This window comes from Microtus ochrogaster, chromosome 6 (genome assembly GCF_000317375.1).
Source record: "Microtus ochrogaster isolate Prairie Vole_2 chromosome 6, MicOch1.0, whole genome shotgun sequence".
NCBI lineage: Eukaryota > Metazoa > Chordata > Mammalia > Rodentia > Cricetidae > Microtus > Microtus ochrogaster.
Genome location: NC_022013.1, coordinates 34,102,716 through 34,115,309, shown reverse-complemented (window position 1 = coordinate 34,115,309; position 12,594 = coordinate 34,102,716). Strand labels below are relative to the sequence as shown.

At 35.1% G+C, this 12,594-nt stretch overlaps 1 protein-coding gene across 1 annotated transcript in view; it reads left to right on the top strand.

Annotated features, from left to right (window-relative positions):
- Cdc73 (cell division cycle 73) overlaps positions 1-12,594 on the top strand; it is a 118,413-nt gene that overhangs the window by 26,621 nt on the left and 79,198 nt on the right. Inside the window, exons 8-10 of the mRNA XM_005348461.2 lie at positions 2,372-2,470; positions 4,392-4,470; positions 6,807-6,871. Coding sequence (XP_005348518.1) covers positions 2,372-2,470; positions 4,392-4,470; positions 6,807-6,871 — 243 coding nt within the window. The remainder of the gene's footprint in view (positions 1-2,371; positions 2,471-4,391; positions 4,471-6,806; positions 6,872-12,594) is intronic.

The following is a 12,594-nucleotide window of genomic DNA, read 5'->3' as shown; positions in this document are numbered from 1 at the left end:
AAGTAGTAAGACTAAAACTTGAAGTTTTGTAAATGTGTTTAATATCTAGCTTACTAGACATGATAGCTGCATTCTGGTATTTACTTCTGCATATCTGTTGTTATCCTGTTTGGTCAAAGATAAGAAAATCTAGCTTCAGCAGTAAAGGGAAAAGGATTAAGAGATGTTGCAAGTAGAAAACATATCCATAAATACTAGCATTACTACTCAAAGTATATAAAATATAAAAACACTTTTTTTTGTGGTTTTGGTTTTGGTTTTACTAGCTCTTGTAGACCAGGCTGGCCTTGAACTCGGAGAGATCCCCCTGCCTCTGCCTCCTGAGTGCTGGGATTAAAGACGTGAGCCACCACTGCCCACACACTGCCTGGCAAGAGTCCTCAATAGTTTCTAAGATGGCAAAGAAATTCTGAGATCTTTATTTGCTACTGTAAAGAGTCAGGAACTAATTAGTATCATGGTATAGTGGTAATTATACTAGTGGTATACAGTTAATATAGAACCTAACTTTTGTATACATTTGCATAATATTTAACATGTAGAAGTTAGGCAATGATTGAAGATGCTTTGGTCATTAGCCCTGAGATAATAGTTTAGTACAAGCAGCAATGAGATGCAATATAAGACAGGTAACTTATTAAAAGTAAAGAATTTCATGTTAGTACGGTGCTTGCGGGCCATGAGGTTGATGCTAGTCTCACTAGGAAACAAAACAGATTTTGCAAAGTAAAAACTAATAAAGTAGATGGAATGGTAAAATGGGATGAGTAGTTGAAGCAAAGCAATTGAATTTCTTTTTTTCTTTAAAAGGACTTTATTTATGTGTATGAGTGTTTTGTTTTCATATATGTTAGTACACTGTACACAGTCTGTGGTGACCAGAACAGGATGTCACTTTTTCTGGAACTGGAGTTAGGGTTGGTTGTAAGCTGCCTTGTGGGTCCTGGGAATTGAACCCAGTTGCTTGGGAGAGCAACAAGTACTCTTGACTGAGCCATCTCTCAGATTTCTTTTTTAAAAATAACTCCGTGTGTGTGTGTGTGTGTGTGTGTGTGCGCGCGTGCGCGCGTGTGTGCCTGTGCCTGCGTGTGCGTGTGTGTCTGTATGTGTGTTTGCATTTCCTATCATGAAAATGGGGAAGTTAAAGGGTAATATTGTGGAGTTGATTCTCTTTCTTCTACCTTTACATGGTTTCTAAGGATGGAACTCTGGGAGATAGGCTTTTGTTACAGGTGCTTTACCTGTTGAGCTACTTTGGTGGCTCCAGAATGCTTCATTTTCTAGAGAAGAGAATTGTATTACATTTGAAGTACATGAGAGCAGGAGCCATGTGATTGTTGATCATCAATGGATTTAGTTAAGGTATTTAGCTCATAATAGATGCACATATATTCTTTAAACCATTGAATGATTGGTAGAGGGGGAAAGAAACCAAAAGTATTATTAGTCACTGGGGGATACTGTTAGTCATTAGGCAAAAAAGTCATCGGAGAATAATGTGTCAGGACTGAGGAAGCTTATTTCATGAAGGAAAGAGTAATCACCTTGTTGGCTGTGTTGGGTATTAATGGAACAGCTGATTTATGATTACTTCCCGTCTTTTCAGATTTAAAAAATGTACAGCGACTCCTACAAGTATCTGTAACCTTTGGGCGTCTGAGGAAGTCTTTGGCAATCTAGATGTAGCACAGGGGTTATTGCACTTGGAGGATTTAGTAGTCCCCTTTCATAGAAATCTGTTACATTTAAATGGTTACTTTTCTTGGTTTCCTATGTTTGAGTAGATACAGAATAATAAAAATTGTATATAATTGGTCTATTTAAGTATTTGTAATAACCAGACTCAGGGTAGTTGGCGTTTATTTTTATGTATAATTACAGTAGCTTGTTTTCTATTACCTCAATGTAATACACAAGGTAAGAGCTTCATAGGAGGTTAGAGCTAGGACATAGCTAGTAGAGAACACTTGCGTGACTATGTGAGAGCCTAACATTAGGGGTGAGGGAAGGAAAGATATTTAGCTCAAGATCTGGAGACTGAAAATTGAAGTTTGGACAGTCACGTTTTGTGACGTGGTAATGCCTCAAGACCACTATCAACCCCTTTTGATAGCAGTGCTCAGATAGCTAATTGTTCCTCACTGGGCCTCACCTTTTAAAGTCTCCTCTACCTCTACATCCTACATTTAGGAGCACTTATCTCACATAGCAATCCTTGGGAGACCAATGACTTCCAAACCAAAGCAATTATTGTACCTTGTAAAATAGGAAACATTATTAGAAAGAAATTTTCAATATAAATCGCTTAATGGAAAAACTACTGCTTTTGCACATGTACATTGAGTTTAATTAGAATTTATTTATGTTTTAGAATTTTTCCAAGAACATTTTTGCAATTCTTCAATCTGTAAAAGCCAGAGAAGAAGGGCGTGCCCCTGAACAGCGGCCTGCTCCAAATACAGCCCCTGTGGTAAGAATCTTTTCTGCTTATGTTGTTTTAAGAAACTGATGTTTATATTGTATTTTATCTTGTAATTTTGACATCTTAAACATTTTACAACAGTAGGGTATAAGCTTGCTACTTTACCATACTTTAAGGCTATAAAGACCCTCTCTAGTATTAAAAGTTAACTCAGCAGTAATTTTGGGTCATTCTTGATGTATACCTGGATGAGAGTCTGAAAAGGGGTTAATTAGGAAAAGCCTTCTAAGTTAATTTTTAGGTTAACTGTAGCTGGTCTATTTATCGCTTGAGAAAATTGTTAACTATTATTAAAAATCTAAATCACTACCTTCCATTTTGGACTTGTTTGAAATCTTTGGTGACATATTGGTGAAAATAAATATTGGCATATTTATTTTCCCTTGTCACCTGCCATATGGCCCATTGGTTGGACCTCAGCTTTAGCTCCTCTGCTAAGTTGACTGCCTCACTGTTTCAGGTATTGTTTAGGATTCTCCAAACTCTAAATTCATGCATGCTTTATTGTCTCCATTTAAATTAGAAAATACCCTCTAGTTTGCTGTAAATCCATTACCTGTTCTCAAGATTCAAGAAAGACAAAAAATATAATTCAAATTGATTTCACTTTTTTTGTAGAATTTGGAAAAACATTGGTAGAGTACTAAACATAGCCTTGAAAGTAATTTTATTTATGCATGGAATTATTGATACTTAATTTTTACAAATACCAAGCTTTTTTTTTTTTTTTTAAAGATTTATCTATTTATTATGTATGCAGTGTTCTGTCTGCATTTACATCTGCAGGTCAGAAGGGGGAACCAGATATCATTACAGATGGTTGTGAGCCATCATGTGGTTGCTGGGAATTGAACTCAGGACCTCTGTTCTGAGCCATCTCTCCAGCCCCCTGAGTTGTTGATGATATTTAGACAGATACTTTTAGTTGGCTTACCACAAATAGCATCTAGTTGCTATGCAGTGTTCTGAGCATTCTGGGATAAAAGAATACAATGTCATAGTCTCTGTCCTGTTTTGAGTTCATATTGTAGTAAATTAAACCTAAATCTATGAAATGAAGTATAGTAAGTGCTGTGATGTTAAAGCATAGGATGCTTATAATAACAAATCAGACACCTGTCATAGTAATTGGTGGGAAGAATGTGAAGCCTTAAAAACAGTAAACCATGGTCTTTGTGAATGTGAGTATTCTATGGTGTATTTTACAGTCATTAAAACTGTTGAAATTTTTATGTTTGGCATTTGATCATATAGATCATATGTATGATCTATAGTAGCTATAGTCTTTGATAACTTTTCTTTTGTAATGTTTGAGTGTAATCCTATTGTAACAGAATGAAGAATATATAAATAGATATGATTTTTCCAAGTACCTTTAAGGTGTTTTTAGGTTATTATAGACTATGAGTTTAGTAAGGAATATTTGAATTAATTTATACATAATTAGAAAGTTGCTTTTTTTAAGTTTTAAAAAACTACATCTATTGCTTTTAGAGTATACATTTTTAAGTGTTTATTGAACATCTTTTTACTTTTGTTTTTTTGCAACAGAACTTTGTGTAGCCCTCCTGGAACTCACTCTGTTCAGATTATCATTGTAGAGAGTATTATTTCACAGTCATTTAAGTAATTTGAGTATCTCTGCTTACCAAATTATCTGCAGTTTTGGTATAAGTACATTTGAAATTGTTTGTTCTTATTTGTCATTTTTTGTAGCAAATAATATTGAAAGTGAATCCTACTCATCAAATGCCAAGTAGTCTTCTTACCTTGTTCTGTCTTTTGGCTCATATTGGTAATAACACTTATATGTTATATGTTATATGTTTATATGTGTCTGTATCAGGCTTTACGAGTGTTAAGTAAGTAATATTTAATAATGTTGACTTGCATCTCTGTTTTGTTTTAGGATCCTACTTTGCGTACAAAGCAGCCTATCCCAGCGGCCTACAACAGATATGACCAGGAGAGATTCAAAGGCAAAGAAGGTATGGATAAGCAAAGGCTTATCCTTTATGTTTGTCCCATCATTGTTGTGCTGAGCTTGAGTGGCAGTGTAGTTTGATATTTAAGAATAAGGATTCTTAAATAACCTCTGTAGTCCAGATCTGTCTAGTTCAATCACCTCCTTTTGTAATAAAGCTTTTGTTATTGTTGTTGTAGTTTAAACACAGTCAGATTTACTCATTCATATGTGATCTACAGCTGTTTAGAGTTACTCATTTATATGTGATCTACAGCTGTTTAGATTTACTCATTCATATGTGATCTACAATTGTTTAGATTTACTCAGTCATATGTGATCTACAGCTGTTTAGATTTACTTATTCATGTGTGATCTATAGCTGTTTAGATTTACTCATTCATGTGTGATCTACAGCTGTTTAGATTTACTCAGTCATATATGATCTATAGCTGTTTAGCTCTCACAGTTCTTTCAGGTAGTTTTGAGAGGGCATACAGCCTACAACACTTGCAAAGAGTATTTGGACTCTACACAACAAAATTGGTTAACCTCTTGTTGGTAGCTTTGATTCTGGATCCAGATGACATGTGTTTCAGTTAATTTTTGTGTGGATTTAATTATTATTTCAACTCTATTCTCTCTTACCTCATATCTATAATTAAATATTAAATAGTACTGATAACTTATTTCATAGGGTTGCTTTGGGTATACACTTGGTACAGAAGATGAAGTTCCTAGAATAATGTCTGATAATGTAATAAACTACCCACAAATGTTTGCTATTATTGATGGTTGTTGTGGTTATAAAGAATTTTGGGATGGGGAATGTTGTGTGTTGAATTGTTTCCCAAACTATGAATGTGTATATTAAGAGGTAGGGGAAGCATAGACTTGGAGCAAGTGTGAGAGCAAAGTTTGTTACAGCTCCCTTGACAGTCTACCTAATGCAATTCTGAACCGTTTCTTTATTAGTGAGGTGAGACTACCACCAGTTTTTCTTGAAAATTTCATTTATTTTGATTTCACTTATGAAGACAGGATATAGAAATACTGAACGTTTAATGTTTACTTTTTTCCCTGTATAATCCGAAGTCTCAAGGCAATTTTTAAAAAGGCTGTATTGCTTTGATGAGTGAATTATATGTGCTGACTTCATTTACCAGAAAAAGGCACATGGTGAATAGGTGCCACACAAAGATAGTAATCCAATTTTTAATTCACTGCTGTTTTCTTATGGAATGATTAAATAAAGCAATTCATAGCAAATCTAATCCTTTAAGGACCATCTCCAGCTTCTCCATGTATACACATATTACACATCTTGTTTCTGCTCCACAACTACAAAATCTTAGAGTTGATACAAAGGTATTTGGTCTGTAGTCTGTAAAATATTTGCTATGTGATCTTTCCCAAGAAGACTAGAACATGCTATATGAATTTTTTAATTAAAAATATTTCTCTGGTAGTTATATAACCTAGGTGAAATTTAAACAGTGCATGTTTTGTTTTAATAATATATAGAATGTTTATATCATTCTTCTTCTGGAAAAATATTGTCAAAGTTCCAAATTGACGACCGTTAGTTGATTGACCATAGCAAGAACCAAAACAGAATTGTGAAATAAATTGCCATGTATGTATAGAATTAAATGTTTACTTTTAACAGAGAGTGAGAGCGAACATGTTGCACTTATGTCCTGCAACTCATTGTTTATACCACCATTTTCTAATTAATGTATAATTTGTCCCTTACATTAAACTTCAGAACAAAACTTGGTATAATTTATGAACTTTCTATTTTACATGCTTTTATAGATACAATCATTTAGTAGTTACTAAAAATAAAGGGCTTAAAAGCTTTTTATTTAGTGTGATTTAAGTTCTATTTTATTTTTATGCATATGGATATTTTGCCTATGTGTATATCTATGCACCACACATGTCCCTGGTGTCCATAACGCCAGAAGAGGGTATCAGATTCCCCGAAACTGAAGTTAAATGCAGTTGTAGGAGGATTGTGTTTGCTGGGAATTGAACCTGGGTCTTTTGCATAAGTAGCTAATGCTCTTAAATGTTGATTCTTCTTTTTAGCTCTTTCTTTAGTGTGGTTTTCAAATTAAATTTGAAAAATAATCTTAACCAAATTCTATGAAGTCAATGCTTTGTCATTTATTGAATAAATTTTGCAACTAGTGTCTCAAAAGTTAATTTTTAGGATATGTGATAAAACTGTGTATAGTATATTTAAGTAAGGCCTTATTACACTTTTGAATTGTTAGGTGTAATGTAAATTATGGTTGAAATTTTTTTCTGTGTGTAATGAAATACATAAATCATAGTAAGTTCTTTTCTTTGCAGAAACGGAAGGCTTTAAGATTGATACTATGGGCACATACCATGGCATGACACTGAAATCTGTAACGGTAAGTTTTTATGACTGCAGAGGTTATTTGTTCCAGGTGTTTTATGTGAGTAGCAGATGGTAAATTTTTATTCTCTACCATTTTCTAATTGAAACATTTATTTTTTAGTGACCGTTGTAGTACTGATAGGTCTGTGTGATATTATTTGATTCATGAGTGGTTTCCCTTTTTTTCCCTTTTTTTTCTTTTTTCTGATCAGATTTTGAATTTATAAGTGTCTTGACTAGTTTGAAACTTGGGATGTTTAAAGCCATTGAGTTGAAGGTCATATGGGAGCCCCTCCCCCCCTTTGGTCTAATATCTTATGTTCTTTCAAATGTAATTGTTTTTGGAAAAATAAGAATGGGACTGGATCTGTTCAGTGATAGAGCCGTTGCTGAGCCTGCTCAGTGACATGGGATCTGTCTTCAGACCAGTTAAATGAGTAAACAGAGTGTAATAGTTGATGGAGTACTTTTTTTTTTTTTTGAGACAGGGTTTCTCCGTAGCTTTTGGTTCCTGTCCTGGAACTAGCTCTTGTAGACCAAGCTGGTCTCGAACTCACAGAGATCCGCCTGCCTCTGCCTCCCGAGTGCTGGGATTAAAGGTGTGCGCCACCACCGCCCGGCTTTGATGGAGTACTTTTACAGACACTTATTGGAACCAAATATTTATATATTCATGAATATAAGTCTTTGGTTCAAAGATTTTCAGTTAGCTCATTTGTTTTATCCCCTTCTTTTCTTTCCCTTCCCTTCTCTGTGTGTTCCTCTCTCCTGCCCTCCCTTACCCCTCCCTTCCTGCCTTTCTTCCCTCTTTCGCCTTTCTTGCTCTTGGCCCCCTATGCTGTCTTTCTTGCTTTTGCCATGTTGTTTTTAAATTGGACTTAGAAGTTCTGGGCTCCAGGAATCTTCCTTTCTCAATTTCCTGAGTAGGCTCTTTTTAAAGCTATTCCATAACTAAAATAGTCTGGCCAGAAATAGCCTGACTTCTTTCTGTTTAACACTTCTCATTGTTGTGTAGCAAATGACAGTATTTTATGATGTAGGTAAGGTATACTTTTAATTCTATTTTGCATTTGTATGTTTTGATGTATGCATCTTATACTTTAAAATACTATGCGTATGCATCAGCTATATACTTAAGACCTAAGACTGTTGCTTTTGTCTTTGCTTGTGGGTCATCAGATATTTACACACCTCACATGACATGATAATATATTTGTTGTGATTTCTGAGTTCAGATTTAATTTTATACTTAGAATTCGCCATAAATCTATGAAGTTTTGGTTTTTTAAATTTCAAGTTGATACTCTATCAAGTATTTTGCTAATATGTTTTTAAATGGCCAATTTGTTTTTGTGTCTTTGAAATTGTCTGTAGGCTTACAGATTCATTCAGCAAGTATTTATTGAGCACTCGTGTTATGTCTTTGACCCTGAATACTACAGGTATAACCGCTTCTGAGGGTAGTCAAAGAGGCCTCTCTCTGAGGTCAAAGTCCTGCCAGAAGAGCATTCCCCAAAGGAACAACAGGGTTAAAAATGGACTCAGTAGACAGTGATAAGAAGGCCAGTGTTTTCCAGTTTAGTGAGCAAGAGCAAAAGTGGTAAAAGATCAGATATCTTATGTCATTTGTTTGGTTGTTTCTGATTTTAGAATTTAATTAATGGTGGTAAGGTTTAACTGAAATTCATTATTTTCTTCTTTGTTTATGCTTATATTTTTAAAAGACAGGGTCTCACTTTGTGGCTTTAGTTGTTCTGAAACTCACTATGTAGATCAGGCTGGCCTTGAACAGAAATCCACCTAGCTTTGCCTCCCTAGTGCTTGTACCACTAAAAGCATATGCCAGCATGCTTGGTTTGAATTAAATTTCTGTGTGATTCATTTAGTTGATCTTTCTTGGACACAGTGTTTGTCTGTTGCTAATTTCCAAAGTAAATTGCCAGGGAACTGAAGTTACTCTTAGGTAACCATTAAAAATTAGGTTTTTTTGTTAAATGTTTTTTCTTACTCATGACTCTGAGTGCCATGGAATTTGTTTTTTTAATATGAGCTTCTAAATATAAAATATGAATTTAAATAAATTTATGCTGTAGGCATTTAAACACAATAAAATAATCATAAAAAAGGATTGCTTAGGAACGCAACAAAAAAACTAAAAGTGGTCAGATGTCTGTCTAGTTTTATTACTTCAGTAACCAGAACTGCTACTTTTCATATGCTGATTATTTGCTAGAATTAAAATACATAGACAAGGAATGTTTTTTAGATAAGTTTATTTTTAGTTATTCCTCAAACTTATCCTTAGTATTTTTCCCTTCTCTTTTGTTTTGAAATTATCATTGTGAGTTGCAACAGCTTCTTACCTCATTCTGCTGTTCAGAAAATTTCTCTTGTACTATCAAGACAGGCAAATGTATATTAATGTAAAAGCTTTTGTTGCCCACAAGTGATTTCCCTGCTTTTATATGTATAATTCATAGTTGCCAATGTTCTTAAAATTTTTAATGTGCCTGGTTCACATAGTTCCCAAAATTAGGGTTTATCTGCATTAGAATTAATCTTTGTAATTTTTTAAAATATTTATTTATTATGTATACAATATTCTGTCTGTGTATATGCCTGAAGGCCAGAAGAAGGCACCAGACCCCATTACAGATGGTTGTGAGCCACCATGTGGTTGCTGGGAATTGAACTCAGGACCTTTGGAAGAGCAGGCAATGCTCTTGACCTCTGAGCCATCTCTCCAGCCCCAATCTTTGTAATTTTTAACTTCAGTATCAGAATAGAATCTTCTTGATACATGACTAGATCAGTACATTAATAATTTTTATACAATTTATTTTTTTTCTGTATGTGTTAGGTGTTTTACTATATGTGTTGTGTTTTACTGGTCAGTTCCTAAGTCTAAGTTACTGAAACTTGTATGACTAAAAGTCCTGCAAGTGTTCGATAATAAAGATCTAAAATATTAAGGAGTGAGAGAGATGATTCAGTGGTTAAGAACACTTGCAGCTCTTTCCAAGGAGCCAAGTTGGTTCCTAGCACAACTCACAACAAACAATTCACAGAAGTTTGTTGGACACAAAAGCATGTACTTCCAGGTTCAGTAGATCCAAGGATTCTGGGGACCTGCACTTATTGTCTGTATTGTGTTAATCATGTCTTAAATAAACGCTGATTGGCCAGGCAGGAAGTATAGGTGGGTCAACCAGACAGGAAGTAGAGGTGGGGTGATGAGAACAGGTGTATTCTGGGAAGCAGGAAGCTCCCTCCTCAGTCCTGCCCAGCCCATGTGAAGCAAGATGTAATCAGCCTGGCTGAGAAAGGTACCCAGCCATGTAGCTAACATAGATAAGAATAATGGGTTAATATAAGCTACAAGATCTAATAAGAAGACTGAGCTAATGGGCCAGTTTTATAACTTATGGAGATCTCTGTGTGATTTTCTTGGGGGCTTGCCTGATGTGGGATACCGAGCAGGATCGAAAGCCCAACAAGCAGGCCCCTTCATGTTACAGGTGCACTTGAACTTTCTTAACACCTTTAATACCCAAATCTGTGTAGAGAATTCAGCTAACCTTTTCTTTTCTTGAGGTGGGAAATCTCACTTTATTTATTTTTATTGTATCTTGGTATCACTTTTTAAAGACAAAATTTCACTATGTAGTCTTGGTTGGCTTAGGATTTGGTATATGGACCAGGGTAACCTCAAACTCATAAATTATTCACCTGCCTCTGCTTTCTGAGTGCTGGGATTAAAGGCATGAGCCATGTGCCTAAAGGGATCTCACTTTGTAGGTCACCTAGCCTTTTATTTTATGTGAGGGGAACTCCATCTGTCTTTTCCTCGACATATATGGGGTTCAGGTACACATTGCTTCACCTAGCTTCTGTTTAAACTTTGACTTAGATAGTTAAGGAATATGTTTGACATTTAATGGTTCCAGAGTCCCAAGGAGCATAATTGTTTTCAGAACTTATCTTAGATGGAATTTTGCTTCAAGATAAGTTCCCAGGATTCATTCTTTATTTTTCTTTTTCTTTTTTTTTTTTTTTTTTTTTTTTTTGGTTTTTCGAGACAGGGTTTCTCTGTGGTTTTGGAGCCTGTCCTGGAACTAGCTCTTGTAGACCAGGCTGGTCTCGAACTCACAGAGATCCGCCTGCCTCTGCCTCCCGAGTGCTGGGATTAAAGGCGTGCGCCACCACCGCCCGGCTTCATTCTTTATTTTTTAAAAAATTCTATTATCTATGGATCTATTGATCGATCTAATCTAATCTAATATAGATATTGTTTGTCTGTGTCCATAGAGGTCATACGAGGCTATTGGATTGATTATTCTTGTAACTGGAGCTACAGACATACGTGAGCTGCTATTTGGGTGCTGGGAATCAAACATGTGTCCTCTGGAAGAGCATCCAGTGATCTTAACCACTGAGCCATCTCTCAGACCTGCCCCCAGCATTATTTAATGTTCTAAGAAACCTTATATCAAATAGTTTCTGTGATAGAGGAATGTGAATGTTTTTTAACATGCGGTTATTGAAGAAAAGAGTCTTTATTGGTGGTTTTCTCTTTACTCACTTTGGATGGGAATATTCTTAGAAAGAAGTTTAAATTTAAAAGCCATTTTAGTTATGTTTCATATGTTTTTGTAGTATATATAATTTGTTAATGGATCATCACAGATTAAGAAAATGTCATTTGAGTGTATGTAGTGCTGTGCATCAATATTCTGAATACTTGAGATGCAGAAACAGGAGGATCGCTGTAAACTTGAGATCAGCCTGGTCTATCTATAGTTCTAGGTCAGCCAGAGTGTGAAAGTCTCTCCACTACCATCCAAAAAAACAGAAAGAAAGTATTACTTGGAAATGCTTTTTATTATATAGTAAGTAGGATATGGTAAAGGTTTTTTGCTTTATTTGTTTGTTTGTTTGTTTATTTATTTTTAGTTGGGGTATGGCAAGGAACCTTTTTCTCTGGAGAGGGAAGATGTTCTTGGAGTTGATTCTTGTTATTTATAGGGATTTTATGATTTCATTAAGTACCACTTAACTTTTCTCTAGTCTAGCCTACTTAAGATCATGTAGAAAGTTTATAAACTCCAGCAACTATTTCTTTCATTTTTGTTTGTTTTGAGAAAGGATCTTTTTCTATAGCCCTGACTGTCCTAGAACTTGATAATGTAGATCAGGTTGTCCTTAACCTCACAAAGACCATGTCTTTGCCTTCCTAGTGCTAAGATTAAAGGCATGCAAGCATCTCAGCAGACACTGTCTTCATATTTGAGGAATGAAATTGTACAAATTTGAAAGCTTTTCTTTAAATGTTCACTTGGATTAAGTCCAATAGTTACAGTAAGTAGTTCTTAAATCTTTTATGGTGAACCATTTTCAGATAGCACATACAAAATGGAGGTATAAGAATATCACCATTACTTTTGTTATTTAGGATAATATAAAATCTCTATTTCATCCAGGTTATTATTCTTAAAAGAAGTTATACATTATAACTTCCCTACATTTTTATAAAATTCTGCTCATTGTTTTTCATTGACTAATTTGTTCTCTTGCTTACAGTGTTCTGGTAGTACTATACTAGCAGTAATGTTTTGGCTTTGAGTCTGTCTAGATCTCAGACCAGCCAAGGTGGAATAGGTGCTCAAAGATTTCTTCCTTTTGGGCTGCCTGACCTAGGCTCGCTCCCTCCCTCCCTCCCTCCCTCCCTCCCTCCCT